Genomic DNA, 25871 nt, shown 5'->3' on the forward strand with positions numbered 1-25871 from the left:
TAAATACTATTCCTAGATGCTGAGGAATTGTTTGGGTGTATAAATACTGATACATGTGGCAGAGGGAGTGGTTCTCTTTTTTTTTAACCTTTTTTGTGGTTATATCAACATCTAGGCTCCTATTGGTCTGTTTCATCATAGGATATATTTATTTAGCAGTTCCAAGTAGGTTCATATTCACATCAATTCTACGCATTCTCCCAACACACTATTTCTTACTCGCCAAGAGTCCATTATCAAGGGTGATATCACTGGTGCGTGCCCTAGCACACTTGCTCCCAGCTCCTTCAAACCCACCCATGTAGCCCCTTCTCGGGTTATTTTTATTTTCTTTGTCACCGCATAAGGATGTGTTCTGCACCTCTGAACCTTTTTTGATTTTCGTGAGCAGTTTATGTTTAGTTTTTTTCTTTGTTTAAAAATCTGAATATTCTTAGATCTTGACCCCTTTCCACCATGCTTGTTGAATGTCCCCTTCGGGAAGGTTGTGAAGCAATATTTTTGATTGCTAAAAATAGAGGGTACTGGTGCCCATGCATGGACACCCCACCGCTCCATGTCTACCTCAGTAGTATATGCTCCAACCCCTAGCTGCCAGTCCTTTTATCCACTCGGACTGGAAGTGGGCCATATCAAGCAGCCTCATTGGTGCTTTTTGCTCTTTCAAAGTATTAACGTTATTTCTGATTGGTTTCTTCTCCCCCGCATCTGTGCCCCAAGTGGGGTCTAATGGCTGTTGTGAACTGTGACGGAGCACTCGGGAGGCCCAATCCACACTAAAATATTTGTCTCAACAGTAAGCGCTACAATGCACTGCCTTTCCCCTTTCCTCTTTCAGGTTATGCTAGTGTGAATAGTTGTCGACTGGATTTTGCTTGAGTATGTCAGTGTTCAATAACCGCAAGAAAGCAAGTATATTCTTTTTCCATGACTCACAGGACTTTGATGGGTTCTTTCAATCTTTCATATACATGCAATTGTGTGGGCTGTACACCAAAACTTAATCCCATGAGTAATCTCGTGGGATCACTAAAGCAGCACCCTGCTGGCCTTTAGACTGAGGTTGTCCACTAGACCTAAGGATCATGTTTGGCTTAGTCAGGCTAGGCTCGACATGATTTAAGGAACCTATACCTAAGCAAATAATGGTTCCAAGGGCCCTGGGTGCCAGTTATGTCTTCTAGTACCTCACTCGGGTATGCACTGTCATCTCGCCCTCCGTACAACACAGGCTAGATTGTCCTGTTTGTTTCTCGCCTCCATTTACAAGTTCTCGATATAACACTCCTAGGGTGTTGCCAATTACTGTGACCCACCACCCTCGGCATCTGGGCACATGCAGCATTAACATGTGGGCAGTTACAATGAGAAGCCCACATAGCCTCACTCCCAGAAGGCCGCTGTGTCAGACGTTTTCAATGGCCCTCTTCTCAGACATCTGAAGACATAACTGCATTCTTCTTTCTTTTTCCAGTTTGGGGACTTCAGCACCAGAGGAGGTATTCATTCCTCCTTTCACTTCATTGGGTCCTTTCTCAGAGAGTAGATGGAGAATGATGTCCTAAATAAGGACACCCCTGTCCCCAGTATGCCTTATTGCTGTAATAATTGCCAAAGGTAATCCGATTGTAACTTTAATGAATAAATACCATGTCCAAGAAAACAATTCCAAATACAAATTTCTTAGAGCAATGAAGCTTCTTTAATTGTGGAGAATAATGACCAGCATGTTTCGGGGGGAAATCCCGTTCTTCAGCAGCGAGCGAAACTATAAATACAAGTAGCATTACATTTAGTTTTGAAAAATAATTACTATTATAATCTTGTCTGGTAAATAGGCCACGAAGGCAAAACTTCCAGCGTAAAAACACCTGCACGGAATGTTTGTCACAATTATAGAAGAGCTCAAAGAGATGTAAAAAGAACCCAAGAGGAACTTTAAAGAAAATTTGAATGCACATGCAGTTACCAGAAAAAAGGTGCAGAGATATTATGCATCAGTGTTCGCATCACCCCCGTCTCCCGAGTGCTGATTTAAACAAACTAAAATCCTAAAACACATGCCACAACACCAAAACTAAAAAACGGCTCCACATGCCTCAAAAGCACCAAAGATGTGTACCATACAGATTGAACTGCAAACACCAAAAAACAACTATATAAGCGAAACCATAGGTCAACTCCCAATCGGTAACTCATTGCCTCATGAGAAAACATGTTAAGTGAAACAAAAGTAGCATACCTTATCAGTGTAGGCTAGTTACGGCAGAACACATTCAATGAAACGAAATCTTCAGGAAAGCAAAAAAACTACAAAAATAAAATAAAAAATGAGGACGCAGTAGAACAACCTATAATTAAACGGTAGACCAATTAAGTTATCGAAATCCAAAACAGAAGGAACTCAAACTTACCTCGTAAAAACATGTCATGTCCCCCTAGGGACTAACAGTATAGAACAGCCATCATTCAAATAGTATAGAGAACCAGAGACCCAAAAAGTGCCTATCCATCTGCAGTGGATACTCCTTAAACCATATGCCAAAATGTCCAGCTGCCGATCAGAGTAGAATGGCAAGAAACATTCAGTATAATTAATTCCCTCTCAACTCGAAACGTTCACTGACTTCGATGAAATGCACCAAAGTATGCATGCATATAATCCACTCGCCACATCGACGAGATAGCTTGGAGGAAATCATTTGGTGTATGAATGTCAGAAAACGCCAATGCCGTGCCCTGGGCTCGAGTAAAGAGTCACAACAATGCAACGTGATATTTGAATTCTAGATCCTCGACGTCTGTGCATTAAACACCAAAGATGGACTAATACGGTGAATCAAGGAGAATCAAGAATGTAGAAAACCAAAGTGGCACAGGGCTGCCATGTTGGAATACTGAAATACTCCCACCAGCATCTATGTATGTGATGACAACTCGTCCTATCAGGTTCAAATACAACCTGACATGTATACCATTAATCACAAAGAAAAAAGATGAGAGAAAAAGTTAAAACAGACAAAAAATAAATAAAAGAAGCTCCAATTAATGCATCCACTGCATAGCTCGAAATGTACATGATCATGGTTTACAAAAAACAGCATCTTACAATGAAGAAAACATCTTGTGAAAAATTGGATGAGGCAATACATTATGCCCATCTTGCTTATATCTATATCATTTACTTGACAAGCTTCTCAACCAAACAGTGAAACACATTTTGTGTGTGTAGTACAAGCACAGGACAAAGGGTATCCCACTGTCCAGATGGATTTGTTACACCAATTAATGATAGATAGCACTTTAAAAGGAAAGTCGCAAAGAATTATGCATGCTGCTCCAATTTGAAAATGGTACCATACAAATGATCTTGTATACATTATATCAACAGGCATATGGGCATACTCCTGTTTGACGTAATCAAGTCTTTTGATCATATTCGTGTTTACATATGAATGCTATTATGATGTAACAGATTGACTTGGCAGAAATCGTTCTACCATCTCTTAAGCATGTGTACCAAACACAGCATATGACAAAGTATATAATACGGCATCAGACAGTATATACTCAATAAGACATCTGACAGCATATAATCCATGTTCCAAATAATTAGCACACATTTTCAGAGCAAAGTACTGATTCGCCTAAACAAAACATTGTAGACTGAAGTCCTCATTAAGACCTTTCGGGTAAAGTGTCCAACAAATGTATCCAGTACATCTCGCGTTGTGCGAGTCGTGTAGATTTACCAACCCTGCTATTTAAAATTTTGGCTACTTCGAAAATTATAAATTTAATCTGAAAAATGTTATGATTCCCATTAAAGTGTTGCGCAACAGGTGATTTAATGTTATTAGTACGAATGTTGGACTTGTGTTCCAGCCATCTCCCCCGAGCAGATCTAGATGTTTGGCCTTTATATAATAAGCTGCGTGGACATTTCATACAGTATAGAATTCCAGTGGTAGCACAGATTGCAATTTTCTCACAGGTTTGTGGATGGGAGACAGCCCCCCCCCCCCTTTTAATGTTGTATTTGCAATTACTGCAGGCTAGGCATGGGAATGTACCCCTTTTGTGTGTACGTAAGATCTTCTGAGGATCCATGGGAGGTTTCTCCACCGTTACTAATCTGGCTCAAGTTTCTGCCACGTTTGAAGGCCATCATCAGTGTTTTAGGGAACAGTTTCAACAATAGTGTCATAGTGTAAACATTTCAAATTTTTCTTAATTATGCAAGAAATGTGCACACTCTGTCTAGAGAATTTGGCGATGTATAGTAGTGGAATTTCTTGGTTTTTCTGACTTTTTTGATAGAGATTCTCTCTCAACCTGGTTAGCTCTCTGTAGAGCTTCAGCCAGAACATCTGGATAGCCTCTTACACCAAATCTATTTGAAATTTTCACTCATGTTTTAATATCTCTGGGCCTGAGATCATCCTTTTTTGGCCCAATAGCTGACTGCGGTGAAGACTTTGTCATAGTTCTGGGATGAAAACTAGCACTGTTAACGTCAGTGGGTTCGTGATACACTGTTGTAATTAAATGACCTCCTGAGATATGAAGTTGTAAATCCGGGAAATGTAGTTCCAAGGAACCAATCTCCAGTGTGTCTTTTAACCGTCGATGTACCATATTCAGAAACTCAAAAAATTCTTGCAATTCAGATCTTGACCCCATCCCAAATTTCCAAAATACTGTATATGTACCTATTCCAGAATACAATCGCCAACCTGCACAGGAGGCCAACACTGCTTTGATTGGCTTCGACACCACACAAATCAGCCAATAGTCAAGCCGGCAGGTGAAATGCCAATGCCCAAAGCAAAGGCCCCATAGCTAAGGCACCTGTCTCTCCTTTCACCGCTGCCCCCTGATGCCGGAGCGAGCTAAAAAACGGTGGTGTGGAAGGTTGCCCAGAGCAATTGCCAGTGGTTTAGATTCATTCGAAACCTTCCACCCATCACTTTTGTGGTCAGTTTGTTTATCCTTGTGAGAGAGGGTATGCCCAGACGTGGGTCCCTTGCTCGCTGCGCCACAGGGAACCAGGCTGCACCTCACTGAGGAGGTCCAACAAGGCCGAAACATGTCTGGGGTTGCTTGGTTTTCTGTGTAGAGGGGACCTGGGCTAGCAGTTCGGGCTGGGCTGCTACCTTCGGTGGCGGCAGCTGCTGACTGATTTGCACATGGCTGGTCCCCTTTTGCAATGGCGCAGACGGGCTAAAAAACGGTGGTGTGGAAGGTTGCCAGAGCAATTGCCAGTGGTTTAGATTCATTCATAACCTTCCACCCATCACTTTTGTGGTCAGCCGGAGCGAGCTCCCACCGTGCTAGGAAGAACAGCTGCTTACATCTACCTAATCTGGTCCCATGAACAGGTATGCCCCTCGCAAATGCTAAGCTTAAGAATTTGCAGAAATCTGAGGCATAATCTACACTTGATGCAACATCAACGGCAACAGCTATAAGCTTTAAAACAAGCTTTAAAACAAGCGCCGCTTGTTACAAGCGCCAGAAAACAAACCCACCACATACTTGTAAATGTGGTCTGCTGCTTCCAAGATGGCCGACTGAAAGGCCACCTCGGTCACCAACATGCACAGGAGGCTAACACTGCTTTGATTGGCTCCTGCACCCTACGCATCAGCCAATAGCCAAGCAGGCAGGTGAAAGGCCGGCCCCCCACGCAAAGGCTCCATAGCTCAGGCCCCTGTCTGAGCCTGTTGAAGCATGGAAGAACACAACACTGCAGACAGATCCACAGCCACACCGCAAGTAATCCCTTGCTGCATGGCCATACCACCCAATCTCAGGTAGATGTGCTTGCCACCGCGCCTTGTGGCGATCTAGTAAATATCAGTCAGATGTGCTCGCTCAGCACCTCGTTCTTTGTGAAGGTACCGCATACCTAAGTGCGCTTGAATCTCAACTCAAGATGAGATCACACCGTCCTCAACTATTACAAACCAAAATGTTCTTGCATTTCAAATCTGGCGTCTTCTCACTGCTACCCGCCAAGTTTGACAATTCGTAATGCGATGTGTGCGTTAATGAAACATAAATGCTCTACTCCCGCGCCTTGTGCATGACTATTGAACCCGAGAGCTCGCTGTGCCCACAAGTCAAATTTAGATATGTTTTCACTGTAGTCCATGTCCCCTGATTGATTCTCATACTAAGATGACTTTGTACCGCAATTCCTAACTCGCTCTTTACTGTGCCTGTACATGACCACTACATCTCATAGTTAGAGATGTTTTGTGTGTCTACTGAACCCTAGAGTTTGCTGTGTCCACAAGTCAAATTTAGACATATTGTCACTGCAGTCTGTGTCCCCTGATTGATTCTCATACCAAGATGACTTTGTACCGTATTGCCAAATTCGCTCTTACTGTCAGCATGACCACTGTATATCATAGTTAGAAAGGTTCTGTATACTAAATGTAGATCTGCCCTCACCGACATCTATGCCTCACGCTTAAACGGACGCAGATGCTCCGGTGCTGTAACTCTAAACGCAGTTTACCGTGCTCTGCAGCTACCTACTGATTCTCACAGATAGCTATGTTTGTAATTTAAACTTAGATTTGCCTCTCTACAATTTACACCTCAAATCTGAAACTCCTACTCTTTAGACTGAAATTCCAACACACGTGCACCGTGCTCCATGCCTGACCACGAAATTCCATAGCTAGATACATCGAATTGCAATGCACTCTATCTATACCTTTTTTACCACAGTTTCCCAGAACAAGACTCATTTGTAAAATCAGATCCAGACATGCTCTCATTCTAAATCTGTCTCTCCTGACTCCCCCTATATCTAGATGGGTCTGTGACTCTAAATTAGATGCACCCTATCTAAGCTCCTCACCCAAATATTGAAAGACCTAGGCAAACCCGCCCATGATGACATTTGCACACCGATGGTACACTGTTTGCAGCTAGGCCTATTGCAAATGCTACTAGTAACTTCAAATACTACCATTCTCCATCAAATAGATATCCGCAAACCACTTAACTATGGCCAACCTAGATCACCATGACACACGTCATTGTGACATTGTCCCGAGAGGATAGCTCAGCGGCAACGTGTTCACCTTGGAAACAAGATGACACGAAGCAACACAGGTTTGATCTCTAGGTCCGCGTTTAGAAACCTCTGGATATTTAAGCGCGTTATAAATACGTAAAAAAGAAAAAATTACACAACAAAAAAAACTATTCCTGTAACAGCGCCTCAATGCCCGCGGGCTGTGTGAGCGCTTTAAAAATGCAAATAAATAAAATAAATAACACGTGGCAGGACCATATACTCTTTGCCCTGACCTAACATGCAAACTAAAAACCACTCGCCTTTTGCAAATGGCGCTGACGCTCCCTGAATCATGAGACATCTCACATCCCCTCTTCCGACCTAAAACACAGCCCTTCCCCAGCCTTATAGACCTGCACACCACTCCTATGACCACCATTGACCAGAAAACTTCGGACTTCAAAGAGCACAAAAACAAACCCCTAAACCACAGGACACACACAATTCCATGTTCCCTCGAACTTGGAAACAAACTCCTAGCCTCCCGCCACATCCACTACAAAAAACACCATGGATAAGCAAAAACTAGGAAAGCCCATATCCAACCCACAACATAGTGGGCAGGTACTACAGTTCTCGAACATCATGGGTAGGGCACCCTGATCAATGCTAGATCCCTCATGGCTCACGCAGTAGACATAGCTGACCTCATCACCACCTATGACCTTGACCTCCTAGCAATAACAGAAACCTGGATCCACGCAGCAGCTCATCCCACCTTGTCCATGGCCATCCCTGAAGGTTATACTATCCTTAGGAAAGATACAACAGGTTCCAAAGGTCGAGGTGCAGCGCTCATTGCGAAAAATAACCTCCAATTAAGAGCAATCCCCAACCCTACCTTCCCATTAGGGGAACTAATTTCATTTAAACTCAATTTCAGCAACATCCTTCCTCACTATTCACCTTATCTACAGAACGCCCGGTCCTCTGACCTCCTTCGAGGAAGACATAGCGTACCTCCTCACTGCCAACACGAAACCCCTATCAGAAATTATCATCATGGGAGACTTCAACCTTGGACTAAACGACCCATCTGACTCCCAGACTACCGCTATCACCAATACCATTGAAGCTCAAGGCTTTACCCTTAGAATCACTGGCCCCACACACAATAAAGGACGGACACTGAATTGGTTAGCAGACCTCAACTGTCTTACCAACATCCTAGCTAACACACCTTGCCCATGGTCTGACCACAATATCATTCAATTTGATATTGGCTTTGCAACTAAGCCTAGCCTGCCACCGCAACTCACATCAGTGGCACCTTCAAGAAACCATGGGAACATCACCCCTGACTACATGATTCCCCCTACCCCCCCTACTACTTCCAAAATCGCAGAGCTAAACCTATCACCCATACCAACTCTGCCAGCCTAAAAAAACTAAAATTCTAAAAGAACAGAAAGCACCTGGAGAAAAAACCCTTCCACTGAAAACCGACATCTGTTTAACTCACTAGCTACCAAATACAAGACAGCCACTATCCACTCGAAGGGCAACACCTATAAGACCAGAATCGAGAATACTAACTCGGACACCACAGAACTCTTTACCATACTACGGGAGCTTGAATCTCCAGCCGCCACCCCAGAACACTGCATCAAGGACCTCTCCTGGTGCACCAACATCCAAAATGCCCTTTCCGACAAAGTAGCATCTCCCCACAAAAAAATATCAAAGCCAAATCATCCAAGCTTGCTCCAGCAAACTCAACATTGAACACCCCCTCCTTACAACCCCATTCCAAGATTTGAATTCACCCCAATCCCCACTTCTGAAACCACAAAAACCATCCAGATGCCAAGGCGATTGTCTGCCCTGGAAAGCTCATTAAAGATTGCGCTGATAAACTGGCCCCTTTTAGCACCACTCCGATTAACAACTCCTTTTCCACCAGTAATGTACCTGAAAACATGAAAGAAGCCTGGGTGCTCCCCCTGCTAAAAAAAGAAAAACACCCTACACCCAAACATCCCGACCAATTACCGCCCAATCACTACAGTGACATTTCTTCTGAAAATTCTAGGTGGTCACATACCTACAAATCCAAAAATAGTTGGAAAACCATAACCTCCTTGATCTCAACCAATCAGGCTTCAGCCTGGGTCATGGGACAGAAACTGTCCTACTGGACCTTTAAAATCCAAATGGATCAAATCGTGGATAAAGGTGAACTGGCAATTCTCCTCCTCCTAGATCTCTCTGCTGCAATCGACCCAGTCAATCACAATATCCTATGCCATCACCTTCTCGACTAATGCCATAAACTGGATCAAATTCTTCCTGGCAGACCGCACTACGAGAGTTTTCTCCTCCATTGCAGCAGCACCCCCTGTCCCAGTCACATGTGGAGTCCCACCTGTGTCTCCCCACTCTATATAATGTATTTACCAAGCCTCTTTGACCTCCTGGATAAACTGGGCGTCACATACACCAACTATGCTGACGATACCCAACTACTCCTACCAATCTCTGGAAACATTGACAAAGACAACAAACTTCTGAACAAAATCTACCTCACCATCCAAAACTGGATGACACAACATGAGCTCTGTTTGAACGATGAAAAAACATAAATACTCCTCATCGGCAACCTCCCTAGATTAAATTCCTTATCGCAATCATACAATTCCATCAATATTGATGGCAACTCCATTACAGTGGCCGAGGAGGTAAAAACCTTAGGAGTTTATCTGGACACATCACTGCCCCTCTCTAGACAAGTCAATGCAATTGCCTCAGCAGAGGCGTACACTTCTAAACTGATTACAGCGAGCAGACGATTCCTAACAGACAACTGCATCACCCTAGCTAGAGCACTAATTTTATCCAGAATCGACTACTGCAACTCCCTTTTTGCAGGCTCAAATGCCCGATACATCAGAAAGTTGCAAATAAACCAAAATAACGCGATCAGAGCTGCCCTAAACATTTCCTAAAAAAAAAAGATCACATCTCCTCTGCCAGGCGCAACCTCCACTGGCTCCCGGTACACGACTGTATCAAATTCAAAGTCCTATCGCTAACGCACAAAGGTTTGTCCAAAAGTGCCCCAGCTTACCTCGCCAACCAAATCACAATAAACCAGACCCACCAGATCTACTTACTCGCACCTCACTACCTCACTATCCCCAGATTCAGACTGAAAAAAGCAGGAGGCTGTACCTGTTCCATGATTAAGCGAAAAAAAACGCACTACCATGACAACGCGTAATTGTAAAACTAAACAGTTATCTAAGCCTGTGATACAACTGTAACCTACTACCACAACAAACCAACCTCGTAAGTTAAGCACCCAGATGCCCCAGGGTTTTGTGTGCTATATAAGTGTACAAATAAATCTTCTCCACCCACTTCTCAGAGGGCTCAAATCTAGAACAGCGAATTATAGGAGCACCAAGAGGCACGTGTTTCAGCTGCTGGTGGATGGGTCGGCCCCTTCAGCAATTGGTATGTGCTTCCCTCCATCCAGTGTTCTATACATAACTGCCTGCGGGGGAGCATACCTCCTCTTATGGCAACTATTCATTAGCTCAGTTCTCGTTGCCTATTCTGTCAACAAGGTGTCTGCAGCAGGAAGAATTCCTCCTGCAAAATTTCACTTTAGGATGACTCCACCAATCTAATTTCTTTTAAAGCAGTCATCTGAGGTTATGTCCTCTGCTGCCCTCCACCCCTATCACTCCCCAGTGTTTGGTGTTGCCACATGCTCCTCAGGCTCCTTGACTTTTGCCACTGATTGTCCTCAGCTTTGCTTCCTCTAAAATATAATTACTATTTCAACTTTGGGCTTCTTCCAGGTTCTGCTCCCCAAGCCTATGGAGGTTTTTTAATGCAGAGTGACGGATCCCGGTCCTCCGCAAGTGTCATCCCCAATGTGCCCTAGGAGTGGGCAGAGCTTGCTTCTGCTCTGGAGCACTCCTTTACCCTTGCAGGCTTTGAAAAGATCAATTCCCCAAAATAGGTTCAAATTAATTCTTTGTCCTGGATCGTTCAAAGGGAGTCAAATGATGGGAGACCTCTCGTTTATGGGCAAAAGGTCACACTGGGCTGCAGGAAAGCAAGCCTACTTCAATGGGTCCAATTGCGGTCCTTGTGACAAGTGGTATGTGCCTGGTTGCATCTTACTCCAACTGCTTTGTGCTTAAGGAAGTGTAGGAGGAAGGAAGGAGCAGTACAGAGAAAAGCAAGATTGTAAAGTACTTCCTACCCTACCCCCTCATGCCTTCCCCCCCCAATATGCTGAGCTCCATCTGGCTACACTAACCCCTTCTCAGACTTGTACCATCAAAGGCCCTTCGGCATGCCACATCCTGGTGTGAGGCTAGTGCTTTTATTTAGGGTGTGCCCTTTGAGTCCTGTTTCCCAAGACAGTTCGTGCTGAGGGCTATCCTGCTGGAGAGGTGTTGCCCGACCTCACAAAGTAATAAGCGGCAGCTCCAGCGGGCTATTGTCCCTGTTGCACCATAGACAGCCGTTGTAGGGAGAGTACACACGGCCTGCCCTTGGCTGGCCTGGGATCAGTGTTGACCTGTGTATTATACAGATCACATGTGGCTTTATAAAAAGTATGAGAATTACCATACACCATACCCCCAACTTGTATGTGGCTTATGTTTAAAAATTAAACTGTCACTAGGATGGTAGTTCATCATAATTTTGTAGTTTTGGAACAGAGGTGTGGATTTTAAATGCAGTCTCTGTGCTGAAGTGACTTTGCTGTCACGACAACTGTTAGACAAGGCACATGTGACCTCTGAACCTGCTCTGTGCCACTGGAGAGCAGGCACTGCAGGTCAAGATACTGATTCAGCCAGGGCACAGGTGTTCACTATGCTTTTGGCTTGGAGGTTCATGAAAGGGGGCTCTAGTAAGCCGGGAACCATGTCGGAGATGGAATTACACACATCATTTTATTAATAAAAATCCAAAAGGTTAAGGGCATTTAAGCCCTTGCCAGATCGCAGTCCTTCACAGTAACAAAATCGAAATTTGGAAGGCAAAATTACAATAGTAGAGAAGACTGGGAAAAAGTGGATGTGTAATTAAGAGTGGAGTTGGGAGAGAGAATGCGAGAGGATATTAATTTTAAAAGTAATAGGGTTCTAAAGTGATGCCCGTCACACTTTTGCAAGCCAGTGGGATTGCATTGTAAATTGACAAAACACAAATGAAATTTCCTCTGAGGTAGACTCCCAGGCCTTGATACTTCACAGGCAGCTGTATAAATGGTAAGACGTACTTTCATCGCGGGATGTTTTTTCGCAAGGTTTTTTGCCGCAAATTTCTTTTTCGAAAACACCCATCAGATTATTTAGGGGGGGTTTAGTAAACTATATATATGGGGTGTGGGTGTTTGGGAATAAATACAAATTAAAGAAAATGGGGGGCCCCCAAAATAATTTACAAAATATTCGATGGGTTTTTTCATTAAAAAAAATCGTGGTAAAAACCCCAGCGAAAAAACATCCTGCGATGAATGACGTGGAACTGTATACATGGGGGAAATGGTCAGTGCTTAGGCAGCTATATCCTTAACAAACCCTTTCAAAACACAAGTGGGATTGCATTAAAACCTGGGGAAGCCCACATTTATTTGCACAAACCCTAGCCCTCAAAAAACCCAAATAGGCATTTTTTGAGAAGCACAAAGATTTGTATTTTAGTTAATTCAGTCAAAATATTTAGAAATGCCTCAAGGGATTTCCAAAGCGAACAGGATTAACATGCAGCCGTCTGTAACTTTACTTTGAGAAATAATTCTGAGGCGCTCCTAGCTTTTATTAATGTAGGGTGTAAGGCATTGGACATCTTTTTAAGTTCTTTGTTACTCTTTAGAAATATTCCCTCTGTAAAGAGACCAGTGTTATTCCGTGTGAACAGTTTGTATGAGTGCGGGTAAAGGAAGATCTGAAGCCTTGTTGTCCTCTGTAAAGGCTGTTGCCCTGAAGTTTCAGTTTTTGTGACCACATCTTTTGTCTGTTACTTCGAAGGTACACGTTGAATTTGTTCTGGCTATGCTGACAAATATTTTATGTTAGGCTGGACTTAATGTGCTGGGAGCCTACCAAGAAGCAAACTGTACACGCAGTAGTTGCCCCTACATTCTTTGTCCATTCACTCTTTCAGTCTTACAACCCACTCTCAGCTCTGCCCCAGGCTATAGCAGTTATTCCTCTTATTGGCAGAGAAAAGGGCGCTAACCTGAGGGGAAAGTTTGTAAGAGAGGAAGCTTATGAGCCTAGGCTTTTTAGCTAAATTATATTGATGGGACAGCTGGCCCTGCACTGTCCAATAGGAGGATGTTCCAATCATATGATTGAAGACGCTGAAGGATTCAGAATAGAGGAATTACTACAGAGGGTACTTTTTACTGTTTATGATCTAGGTGAACTGTTCTCCTTGGAGAAATTTCTTTTGTTAGCACAAATATTTAAGCAAATTCAACATCATTTGGGTTAACTGTGGCAATTTAGGCCTGATTTAATGGTGACATGTTCATCTAGTCTTTGTCAATACGTCGTGTCTGCTTGGGTATGGTTTGCTGTCGATATTGTGCCCAATATAGTGTTTTTCCAATTTTAATGGAGGATTTGCTTCTCATTTTTAGGTTTGCAGGCCAGCGTTGACGTTCCTGAATCGGATTCGTAACGAGCCATTAATTAACATGAGGTCTGTTAATGAAAGTGTGTACATTCATGTGGAAGAGATGTCGCGAATAGCTAGGAGCCGTGAACAACTGAAGCTGCTGGGGGAATACCTGTACACCTGCCGTAGTGGAGCCCTGCAAGAAATGAGCCGACGGTGAGGTTAATATTTAACTTATAATTTTATTTCTTTTGTCTACAGAACCCACTTGGTTGCAGAAGGATGTTTTTATTTTTAACAAGTAAAGTACATTATTCTTACTGCAGGAAAACGTGCAAGTTCATTGCAATTTTTGTAGCATGTTTCAGGTTTTGTTTAGAGGTAAATTTGTCCGATTTATGGTCTCATTTGCAAATGTTAAATATTGCCTAAATCTAGATAGGAATTCATTGAACATGTTTGCAGAAATTTCATAGGAGAATTAAGACTTTTGGTTCCCTCTACCAAGCGACAAAGCAGGCATGGAAAACACTTCAGGTTGGAAGTTGGCGTGAGATGGGAGCTATGCAGCTCCTGCTTCTAACTTGGAGGAGTCTGGTTAGCGTAGCACCTGCAGCTTCCAGGAGCTACATTTCGCTCTCCAGGCGACCTGCTGCCATGGAAACATCTGTCACACCAACGTTGTATGGTTTGCAATGTGTGTAAAAGAGAATGGTTTAGAAAACATTTGAAACATAAGAGCCCAGATGTAATGGGCAGACAATTCTAGTTTGCATCTCTTATGGATGGAGATTAAATTTGCGTCTTGCCCTGTACTAGCTCCTCACTTTCACATGTTGCTCTTGCTTACTGGGTGTTGTCCGATACTCCGGAGCTGCTTCTGGCTCCTTCTTATCAACTCTACATTTCAATACTTGCACTGGGAATGTAACAATTATTTGGTCAGATTAGTATACATTTTACTTTACAATATTGCTGATTTTTGAGGTGATCCATTTAAGCTGGGTGGGAGCATGAATGGCTTTCTGGCCCTGTGAGAGAGGAGGGGCAGCACCTTGTCCACCTGTGGCCCTCTGCTCTCATGATTCTCCTATTATTCACATCACTCCCTCACTTAGTCTGTTCAGCCCTATTCACTGAGTCAGGGCTGAAGGAGCATTGGTGGGAATCTCCATGGAGATGACAAGGATGGGTTGTCGCTTCCTTATAGCTTGATTTATTTTGACATTTCCCCCTCCAAAAAATATTTAGTTTCTGTTAATCACTGATCACCTATGTGCTGTAATGGTGCAGAAGTATGAGTCTGACACAGAGGTGGCATGTTGGTTGGTATAAACCTTGATTTACAACACCAAAAGGAAAATAAAAAAAGCCTTTCTTGCCCTACTTACTATGACAGGTTGCCCTACCTCAACAGACTCTGTCCTGTGTCTAAAACAATTTCCGTCCCTTACTTTCAACTAACTACTGAAAACTGGATGCCTTATTCACCCAGAAGACGGCCCCTCTCACTCTGGATGTAGACTCCAAGGCACAGTTCTAGTGCAAAGCATTTATGGTTAAATGTTCACTGCATGCATGTTCAGACCAACAAAAAAAAACACTGTTCCTCAAAACTCCTTGGAGGAACCTCTTCATTGAATCTTTCTCCCACTTGTGAACGTAATACAGTTCCTCAAATCTACTGGAGGAATTATGTTCCTCTGTTCGTTTACACAAAATGAACCTTCCCTGTCTTATCAGGTCTTGTTCACTAAGCTGCCAGACCATAGACTTTATCGGTATATCAAGTCTGGTTCACTAAGCTGCCAGACTTGGCAACTTTTTAGTCCCACAAGACGTTTGATTTGTCACTGGTTTCTTGATTTATTCCTCCTTTTCTAGTCTGGTGTGCCCAACTGGTTCTAGGCTACAGCCCTGTGGCTGTAGTTATCTCTGCACTGATAATGGCATTCAACTCTTAGATATTATATTGATGGGCCTTGCCTGATTTCATTTGGGTCCCAGACACTATTGCACGCCAGTGGGTCTTCCCCGCTGTCATGTGGTTCCCAGACCCAATTGCTTTGCTTCTGCAGGATCTCTTTCCCTCCTTTACCTAGTGTCCACTTGGGCAGATGTGGTATACTCTCCAGCAAGACACTATCCTGCATAGGTGTATTCCGAATATTAGTATCAGCGTGAGTGCTCGCTGTTATCCATTTGTAGTCTTTGGAAGGTGTGAAACACTGCGTTCATCCCCTTGTGCTTCCCGGGATGTATTTACGTAGTTTACAGAGTTTGCATCGATTTGTGTAATGCCACATGTCTCCCCTTTTGCTCTTCAGGATGTGTTTGTATGGGTTTTCAGCTCCTCCAGCTCCCCCAGTGCCTTAGCCACCGGTTTTACTCTTTGCCTTTAGGAATCCTCGGGTGGTCTCTGGTCTGTTTGGGTGGCGGAGCATCTCTGTTACTGCCACGTTCAGCGTTATCCTTCTCACAGTTCTGCAGCTCGGGAGTCTCCCTCACGTCTCCGGCTGCCCACACCTTTCATCTCGCTCTGCTTCTGCTGGTCTGGCTACCTTCTTCACACCGGCCAGGTCCACCTCGCCTGGACCTCTCTGGCCTTGAGGTCCCCTGCCACGGAACAAGCATCTTGTTTCATGTACCTCCCGGGCTGGCTCGACGGACCATTGAGTCTTCCTTCTTATGATTGAGGATGCCTCTTGACAGCTGTACCGCATGTGTTGGTTCTGCAGTGGACCTGTGCCTCTTTGCTCGATCTTCGTCGTCTCAGTATTCTTTTGCATCAAGCTTGGGTAAGTCTCCCTCTTCCTCGTCCCAGTCTTATCAAGGATAGCTTTACAAAGGTAGCGGGCGCCCCTCTCTCGCAAGAACAGACATGATAACCTGTTCAGTGGTTATTAACCACTTGAGAGTTCGCAGCCACTGCTTTTACTCACTGTGCCTTTCACAGATGGGAAATATCCATTTGCATATCAGTCTTTGTCCTGCCCAGGGGCAGTCCAGCACCGAAATACAATGGCAATTCCAATCTGAACGAGAGTACCACCAGCAACCCCATACACGTGTTTCACCCTTGTTGGGGATCATCAGTGAGGTGAAGCTGATGCCTCTCTAAGCACAGTGAGAGGGAGACCACGTCTGGTTGCCCCCAGCGAGAGAGGGGCGCCCGCTACCTTTGTAAAACTATTTGTTAAGGAACCTGGGATTGGTAACCCTAGGTCTCCTGGGGGCAACCAGACGTGGTCTCCCTCTCACTGTGCTTAGAGAGGCATCAGCTTCACCTCACTGATGATCCCCAACAAGGGTGAAACACGTGTATGGGGTCGCTGGTGGTACTCTCGTTCAGATTGGAATTGCCATTGTATTTCGGTGCTGGACTGCCCCTGCGCAGGACAAAGACTGATATGCAAATGGATATTTCCCATCTGTGAAAGGCACAGTGAGTAAAAGCAGTGGCTGCGAACTCTCAAGTGGTTAATAACCACTGAACAGGTTATCATGTCTGTTCTTGCGAGAGAGGGGCGCCCACTACCTTTGTAAAACTATTTGTTAAGGAACCTGGGATTGGTAACCCTAGGTCTCCTGGGGGCAACCAGACGTGGTCTCCCTCTCACTGTGCTTAGAGAGGCATCAGCTTCACCTCACTGATGATCCCCAACAAGGGTGAAACACGTGTATGGGGTTGCTGGTGGTACTCTCGTTCAGATTGGAATTGCCATTGTATTTCGGTGCTGGACTGCCCCTGGGCAGGACAAAGACTGATATGCAAATGGATATTTCCCATCTGTGAAAGGCACAGTGAGTAAAAGCAGTGGCTGCGAACTCTCAAGTGGTTAATAACCACTGAACAGGTTATCATGTCTGTTCTTGCGAGAGAGGGGCGCCCGCTACCTTTGTAAAACTATTTGTTAAGGAACCTGGGATTGGTAACCCTAGGTCTCCTGGGGGCAACCAGACGTGGTCTCCCTCTCACTGTGCTTAGAGAGGCATCAGCTTCACCTCACTGATGATCCCCAACAAGGGTGAAACACGTGTATGGGGTTGCTGGTGGTACTCTCGTTCAGATTGGAATTGCCATTGTATTTCGGTGCTGGACTGCCCCTGGGCAGGACAAAGACTGATATGCAAATGGATATTTCCCATCTGTGAAAGGCACAGTGAGTAAAAGCAGTGGCTGCGAACTCTCAAGTGGTTAATAACCACTGAACAGGTTATCATGTCTGTTCTTGCGAGAGAGGGGCGCCCGCTACCTTTGTAAAACTATTTGTTAAGGAACCTGGGATTGGTAACCCTAGGTCTCCTGGGGGCAACCAGACGTGGTCTCCCTCTCACTGTGCTTAGAGAGGCATCAGCTTCACCTCACTGATGATCCCCAACAAGGGTGAAACACGTGTATGGGGTTGCTGGTGGTACTCTCGTTCAGATTGGAATTGCCATTGTATTTCGGTGCTGGACTGCCCCTGGGCAGGACAAAGACTGATATGCAAATGGATATTTCCCATCTGTGAAAGGCACAGTGAGTAAAAGCAGTGGCTGCGAACTCTCAAGTGGTTAATAACCACTGAACAGGTTATCATGTCTGTTCTTGCGAGAGAGGGGCGCCCGCTACCTTTGTAAAATTATCAAGGATATCCTCTACTTTAATATAACATAGTGGTATGGGGGACCAAAGGTACCTGAGTGGGGGGATGAGGCGAGCGGGGACACCAAAGGGGTAAATGGATACCACGTTCTCCGAGGGACATCATCACCAGTACCATGAAGGATTTTCCTCCCCATGAGATCCACCTGCAGAGTACCACCCCCAGGGGGACTATCTGGTAGCAGACTCGCCTCCCTGACCCCATGGGACGGTGCTTCCCACCATCGAAGCAGTGACAATACCCTGGGATTTGTCACACTGCCTAAGTGTCGTCCTTTAGCTCTTATTATTTTCATCTTAACATGTTTTATCACCACTAGATTGAGAGTTTGTTTTTACATATTTCTGTGCTGGCCCTTTATTTTCAGTGTCACCTTTCACAGAGGACCGAATGGTCATCCAGACTTTAAAGGGCGGTTCAATAGTTTTTATTTTGAAAACTCTGATTTAAAATCTTGATGGTATGACAAAATATTGCACACTATGGGCTGCGTTTCTCATCGCCCCTGGACTTCCCACTTCCATAACCCTAACACTCACTAGGATGATGACCTAAAGTTCTTGGCATTTTCGATCTTACGCTCTCTGGAGTGCTCGTAGGTGGGAACCTATCCTGGCAACTCTGCACAATTTTATAGTTTGTCGCATTTTCAAGCACCCAGTTCCTTTCACTGTTTCCACTCCCTAGTGTTTCTTTCCCTGATGTTTCACTTCCTTACTCCACTCCCTCCTCGTATTGTCCATACCACTACTCCGTCCTTCTGTTCCTCTGTTGATCACACAATCTCCTACCGTCTCTTCCCCTCTATCCAGTCTACTGACCCCCTGCAATCTCCTCTCTTCCCTTCTATCCTCTCTCCTCTCTACTACCCTCTTCCCACTTTCATACACATCGAACACTACCTGGGATACTCCTCGTACTCTTATCCTTCTTTCTCTGTAACCCCACTCAGACCTCCCAGCCACCATTAATGAACGTTTACAAACAAGTACAGCTGCTCTCCGAACCAACACCTCGCATGCAGAAATCTGCAAATAAGTCCTCTCAATGTTCTGCTCATTTTTCCTACCTTTGCCTGCTCTGTCAATCTGCCTCCACTCCACTCGAACACTGCTCACTCATCCTGTCCCGCATAGGAATTTTATACCCCCCTCCCCTACTGTTATTGGTAAAACAAAGAAGCAAAATCAGTGAAAATAAATTCGGGCAATACAGGAAACATTCAAAGAACCATCTCCCATCCTACAGTATGGCAAACATAGACTTTATATGGCATCATTAATCTGACCATCTATACAAACTAGAAAATCCAATTGTGGTACAGTGGGGTTTGCATTATAAGGCACTCTCAATTTGACCAGCCAGTTTTGTACTGTTGTGGAAAATCTGAACATTTAGCACATAAATACTCAGCTGAGTTTTTGTTTTCCACTGCAACTGGGGACACTGATTTTACCAAAGCATGTGGTTGCAATTTTGTGGTCATTTGCATCGGCTTTAGTCAGCTTTTTAAGTTAGTGTAATAGTTTTACAGTTGATATGCAACTTACTTTGATGAAACCACTTTTGTGGTGCCACTAGGTTCAAATGTCACCTTTCTGAGATGGATGGCATGCAGTTGCATTTCCACTAATCCTATGACTTTGGTGGCATTACATCATTGGGTTGCCTCGATTTGTACACAGCTAACCTGCAATACCTTGCCTTTAACCCGGCAAGCATAATCTGGACACCTTCACTGTATAGGTTTATGGTTGATAATTATATGATTTTCTTTTAAAACACAAGTACCACTGAAAGTTTAGTTGTGCAGCAATGTACTTTACTCCTTTTTCCCGCTCATGTTCTCATGGATGTGCAATATGGGGTGACTTATGTGTTATGTCAGTCTACTCTGCGGCTGAGACGCAAAGGTTAAGAAAATTGGATTGTCTGAGGGAAAAGGATCTGCTAAATAGATCTATTCTGGAGTCTTTAGGATCTGGCAATGTGCTTTACTATGTACAAAGAAAGATGATGATAACTCTGATCACAAGGTAATTTTACTGATGGTCAGTACCAGGATGTGTGTTGAAATGGAAATGTTGAAATATAATGACCTGCTTGTAACTTGAGCAAAGACCATCCTCATCACTTTACACTTGTATATTATTCATAGTCATTTTTACCCCTTGTTTTTCTGTTTTTAGGCTTGATCACAGAAACTACCTTTTGGAAGCGCCACAGAAATACAGTATAACTGATCTCCAACAGGTACTGCAGAACAGAAAACTGGCTACCACGTTTAAACCATGTTCAAACCTTATGTGATGGTATTGTTGCAAGTGGTCCCAAGACCTGTGACCCTTGCAGCCAGTTCTGGCATTTGTCAGTGAAATTGCTCATTTGCCTGAGTCATTGCTCAGTTAAAAAAAATAATCCCTAAGCAAATTGTTCAGTAGCCCAATTTACGTTTGTTGTGTGCATATGTAATGCAATATGTCATTTGTTTAGTGCCTTAGTGCCATTGGTATGGCCTCAAAGCACTGTAGGTGAACGCCCTTGGAGCATCAAAGTCTGAGGTATGTGAAGCTGTTCAGAGGAGTTTAGAATGCATGTGTGCATGTTAGCCAGTTTGAAGGTGAAGTAGTGATGGCTAGGTCCCTGATGAGGAACCATGTATAACTGGTTAGTGGATGGGTGCTCTGAAGGCTGTTGGGAGAGTACGCAAGTCAAGGAGACTGTATCCAGCTAGGACGAATTTTTGGCGTGGGACTTGGCTGCATTCTAGTGACGATGGATGCAGAAGAGTGTGGGTGGTTGAGCGTGCCATGGGCGGATACGGCCATCTTCCATTTAGACGATATTTACCCACGAGTCATAGCTGATTAACATTTTGGCGGAGCACAGGTCCTGTCATGCAGCTCTACAGGAATCCTTTCTGTGCATGCTCTGTACTTCCTAGGAGTCTCCTCGTGTGACTCATTGATGACCGTGCCTATCTGTCCGGGGGGTGAATTAAGTCACTCAAGACTCAGGAGGGAAAGATCATGTCTTGAGTGCCTTCCGGAAGGCGAGGTGATCCTCGATGTGGTGGATGCTGAAAGGGATGAGATTTCCATAGTGTGGGTGCTTGTACAGAGAAGGAGGTTGCCCCTTTTCTGGTCGAATTGGCGGAAGGAATGATCAGGAGGAGAGCTGTGCCTGATCTCCAGTTTTGTTGGGGTTTGTAGGGGGTGAGTTTGTGTTGTGGATATTCTGGTGCTGTTGTGCAGAGCACGATGGGTGATGCACATAGCATTGAAGGTGAAACGACACCCGAAAGGAAGCTAGGCCCGGACACGGAGGGTGGGTGTGATGTGCTCTCTAGGACCAGGAGGAGTCTGGCTGCAGTGTTTTGAACCTTGTTGGAGCTTTGAGTTGATACGCTGGGGCACCCAGGTATAGGGAGTTGGCATAGTCGAGGCGCGAGGGGACTATGGTCGCGATTGTGGTCACTCTGTGGGAGTAGGGGAGGATGTATTGGAGAATACAATGGTGGAGATAGCATGATTTTAACAGAGTTGATGTGATGCTGTCAGATCTGCGTCCATGATGCATCCAATGTTCTTTACTGTGTTGGAGGTTGGTGGGGGGAGGGCCAAGGGAGGATGGCCAAGGGGTGGGTTGGGGGAAGAGGGCCATCTTCCCGCAAATATTGATTTCAGTTTGTCTGGGGTTGAGGAGGTGGTGGTTGGCTATCATCCAGTGGTCTATTTCTGTGAGGCAAGGTCTGGGGAGGAGTTGGAAGTGTCCTTTGGGATCTTGAAGATTATTTGGGTGTAATCTGTGTAGAGGTTAAAGAGCAGGGTTGAAACAGAGGTGCCCTGTGGTACTCTGTTGGTGACCAGGAGTGTAGTCTAGGAGAAGAGACATGTGTAACTTGGGATCTGTTGGAGAAGGATATCCACTTTAATGCTGCATCCCTGATGCCTAGAGTGGAGTCTGTGCGTGATGGTGCAGTGGTCAATCCTGTCAAAGGCTACAGAGGGCATCAAGAGCATAAGTGCGGCACAACCTTCTGATTCTGAAGTTCTTTTGGGATCATCCCAGATTGAGACTAGGAAAGATTCAGTTCCTCATAGGGGTCTGAAGCTGGACTAGTCGAAGATCAGGTTTGATTCAGTGAAAACGCATAGCTGGGAATAGGCTGTTCGGTCGATTAGTTTGGCTATGAAGCGGTTGTTGGAGAGAGGACTGTAGTTGGCTGGTAGAAGGGGTGGTCAATGAAGGGTTTTTTGAGCTGGGGTTTGATGTGGGGTGTCTTGAATGCTGCTGGTAACATGTCTGAATTGAGGGAAGTGATATTGATAGATCTTGCAAAGCTGCCGGCACAGGTTGAGGAAAGTATTTCTTTGAGGAGAGGAGGAGTGCAGGGTTCTCCAGGATATCCCAAAGGGCAGCTGTTGGCTAGTAGCTTAAGTAATTCAGGGTGGGAGATAGGAGAGAAGGTAGAAAAGAGCAGGCAGGGGGTGGGTGGGTTCTGAGAGCCCAGACGAGGGTGCAGGGTGGCGAGGCGGCAGCACTGCTAATTTAGAGCCAATGCAGTTTATATCCACGACAATGTCATAGAAGTAGTCGGAGAGAGTCATTGGGTGAGGTGTTGCGTGGAAGAAGTGCAAGTAGGGGCCTTGAATACTGAGACGATCTTGTGGAGAATCTGTTCCAGTAGGATGTTTTTGGCCTTCTGAATTTCTGCCCTGTGTGGATTTCATCTGTTGGGCGCACGCAGATCTGTTATGAGGTGAAGGGTGAGCCCACCATCTGCGTTTATGTGGTTTTAGGTTTTGAGGGATTTAAGGGTAGGAGTGAACGATCTAGGGGAGGAGCCTTGTCTGTTACAGGAGGCTCTGATTGGGGTGCGTGGCCTAAGAGCTTTGAAGAGTCATTGGCCAAAATGGCTGATGGAGATCTGACCCACCTGAAGTGGCAAGATTCGTATTCTGCGTCGCTGGCCTGTTCTTCATAGTGTGAAATGTTGAGGCGGGAATTGTAGAGGATGACGATACTGCCTTCCCTGCTGATTTGGTTGTGCATGATTAGGGTGTAGCACGGGGGCGGAGGCCCTTATGGGCTGGAAGCCCTGGGTGAACCAAGTTTCTGTGATGAAAAGTCAGAGCCTTCAGAGGATATTAAGTCCTATATGTTGTCGGTTTTTGGCATTGATTAGGATGCATGAAAGACCGATGCTTAGAGGGGCGTTTGCTGTGAGGACTAAGTGGACGTTGGTGGCTTGCCATAGGTAGGGGGTGCAGAGGCGGGATAGTTGAGGGAGTGGGTGAGGGTTGGAGCCGAGATCCCCTCTTGGGGGCCCCAGTGTGAAGGGAAGGAAGGTCTGAGGCAGGGTGGGGTTAGGGAGTGGTAGTTGTTGGGAGGAGAGGGGTTACTATGGGTGGGTCTGTTGTCTCTTCTGAGGAGTGGTGAGAGATGGAGGGGGGGTGAATTCCTTGTGTGTAAGAAGAGGGCTTATGAGATGAGGGTCTTGAAGGAGTTGGCGGGTGTGGTGTGGAAGGTGGGGTGAGTGTGTGAGGGGCTAGCTGTGTGGAGTCTCTTCTGAGGGGTGTGGAGGCTGGGGAGAGGAGGAGGAAAGGAAGGGTTGTGTGCAGCAACTGGGGTGGTCGTGGAGGATTAATGTTGTGGGGGAAGAGGTCAGAAGGGTGCCTGAGAAAGGGTTGTGGCGATGACTTCCAGGGGAGCAGGGCCGGGAGTGTCTGGTGCCAGTGCCTGGAGTGTTGCAAGATAGGCTGAAGAGCAATATCACTGGTTTGGGTGAACTGGTGGGAGGATTTCATGGATCTGAAGGAGAGAGCGGGTGAGGTGTGAAGAGAGGAGTGTGTCCGGTTAGTGCAGTGTCCATCTTTTAAAGATATCTTTGGAGCCAGTGGTTTGTGTGTGTGTCGGCGAAGCTGCTGATTTGAGGGGTAATTGCTTGGGTAGCCGGGCTGCATTTAGGGATGCAAAGGGAGGGGGGTGCAAAACTAGTTTTGCTGGAGGGCCGAATGTACCTTACAAGCTGTCCTCAGGGTGACGGATTGTTCGTGCGGGGTAGCTGGGAGGGGCATGTGGTGAATTTGTTGTGCACCCCAGCCCTAAACTATCCACCAATTGCTGAGGGAGGGATGGAGCAAGGGAGTTTGGAAATTGCAGTTTCCATGTGTGGACCCCCGACAGCCTTTACCTGGGTTTCACATGTCACTTGATTTTACTGTGGGTTTTCTGTATTTTTCATTTCACCAATGTATTGTGCAACTTATTTTTTCCAAATGATTTTTCCATCTTGCACTGTATGTGACTGTATATTTCCTTTCCCTGTCTATGAATCTACACACTCTCCCTTCACTACAGTTTCTGTGCTTGTGTTCATTTGACCAGTCCTGTATTCTGTTTCTTTGACAAGCCCTAACTTCATTTCCTGTGCTTGTGGTTTATTTCTGCCAAGTGCTTCGTGTTCTCCTGTGTTTGTATTTTGTTCTGTATTTGGTTATTGCATTGACTCTTCACTCTACTTGGTTCCAACCTTGCCTGCTGACTGTGTGTTGTGCCTTTGATCTCTGTAGTTGCTTGTCTCCTGGCACACTGGACATTGCCCGCCTTTCACTCTGTGTTCCTACACTGTATAGCAGACATTGGGGTTCATCACGATTATGCCGGTATACAGTAAAAGTGGTGGTCATTCCAGTTACTGCCACTTTTACCGTACTGCGAATCACAAGTATGAAGCAATACCATTGCCAGAAATGCCACTGCTGTTCGGCAACAGTATATCCAATGGTATAACAAGTGCCGGTATTACCGGTGCGTTAACAGTTGGGAAATGGCAGAAAACATTGCTCTTTTATGCTGGTAATACTGGCAAAAACAAAGCAGAGATGCCTCCACCTGAATGCAATAGGTAAATGCATACAGGTGATGCAAATGAGGCCACAGTTGCACCCAATTCACACATGAAGGGTACAAAAGGTCCACACCTTCCCCTAACATACATCCCAACAATACCATACTGCCACTGGTGTGTGCGTATATACATGCAGCTGCTCCAGCTGAACATTGGGCTGCAGGGGCTGGAGGACCAACATAGGGAACATGTAGCAGAAGAGAGGTGGTGGTGATGATGAGATGCCATGCAAAGCGTGCGCCCCTGTGCTGGGTCAGTGCCTTACCGTGGGCCCTCAGAAAGCTAGATGCTCAACCTGTTCGGCTAAACAAGCAGACAATCACAGAGCTGCTAACCCTGATGCAGGAGGAAATTGGAAGCAGGATAAACATTAGGTTAGCCATACCACCGCTGGTGAAGCTGGTGTTGGTCCTGCACTTCCTTGTGACACGCATATTCCAGCACACTGTGGGCAGACTGCATGGCATCTCCCAACCCAAATTTTCAAATGTGCTCATTCTGGTGCTGGAAGCACTCCTGCGCCATGTGTCATGGCATATCGCCCTACCCACCACCCCGGCACAGGTGATGGCCATGAAGGCCTGATTTGTTGCCACTGCGGTAGCTGCCCTGGACT

The 25871-nt window shown here is 45.3% G+C and overlaps 1 protein-coding gene across 1 annotated transcript in view; it reads left to right on the forward strand.

Moving 5' to 3' along the window:
• Positions 1-25871, forward strand: part of PLEKHM1 (pleckstrin homology and RUN domain containing M1) — a 351512-nt gene that overhangs the window by 256838 nt on the left and 68803 nt on the right. Inside the window, exons 10-11 of the mRNA XM_069634062.1 lie at positions 13716-13909; positions 20532-20595. Of these exons, the coding sequence (XP_069490163.1) occupies positions 13716-13909; positions 20532-20595 (258 nt within the window). The remainder of the gene's footprint in view (positions 1-13715; positions 13910-20531; positions 20596-25871) is intronic.

The sequence above is a fragment of the Ambystoma mexicanum genome, chromosome 13, assembly GCF_040938575.1.
Source record: "Ambystoma mexicanum isolate Mex_15411 chromosome 13, UKY_AmexF1_1, whole genome shotgun sequence".
NCBI lineage: Eukaryota > Metazoa > Chordata > Amphibia > Caudata > Ambystomatidae > Ambystoma > Ambystoma mexicanum.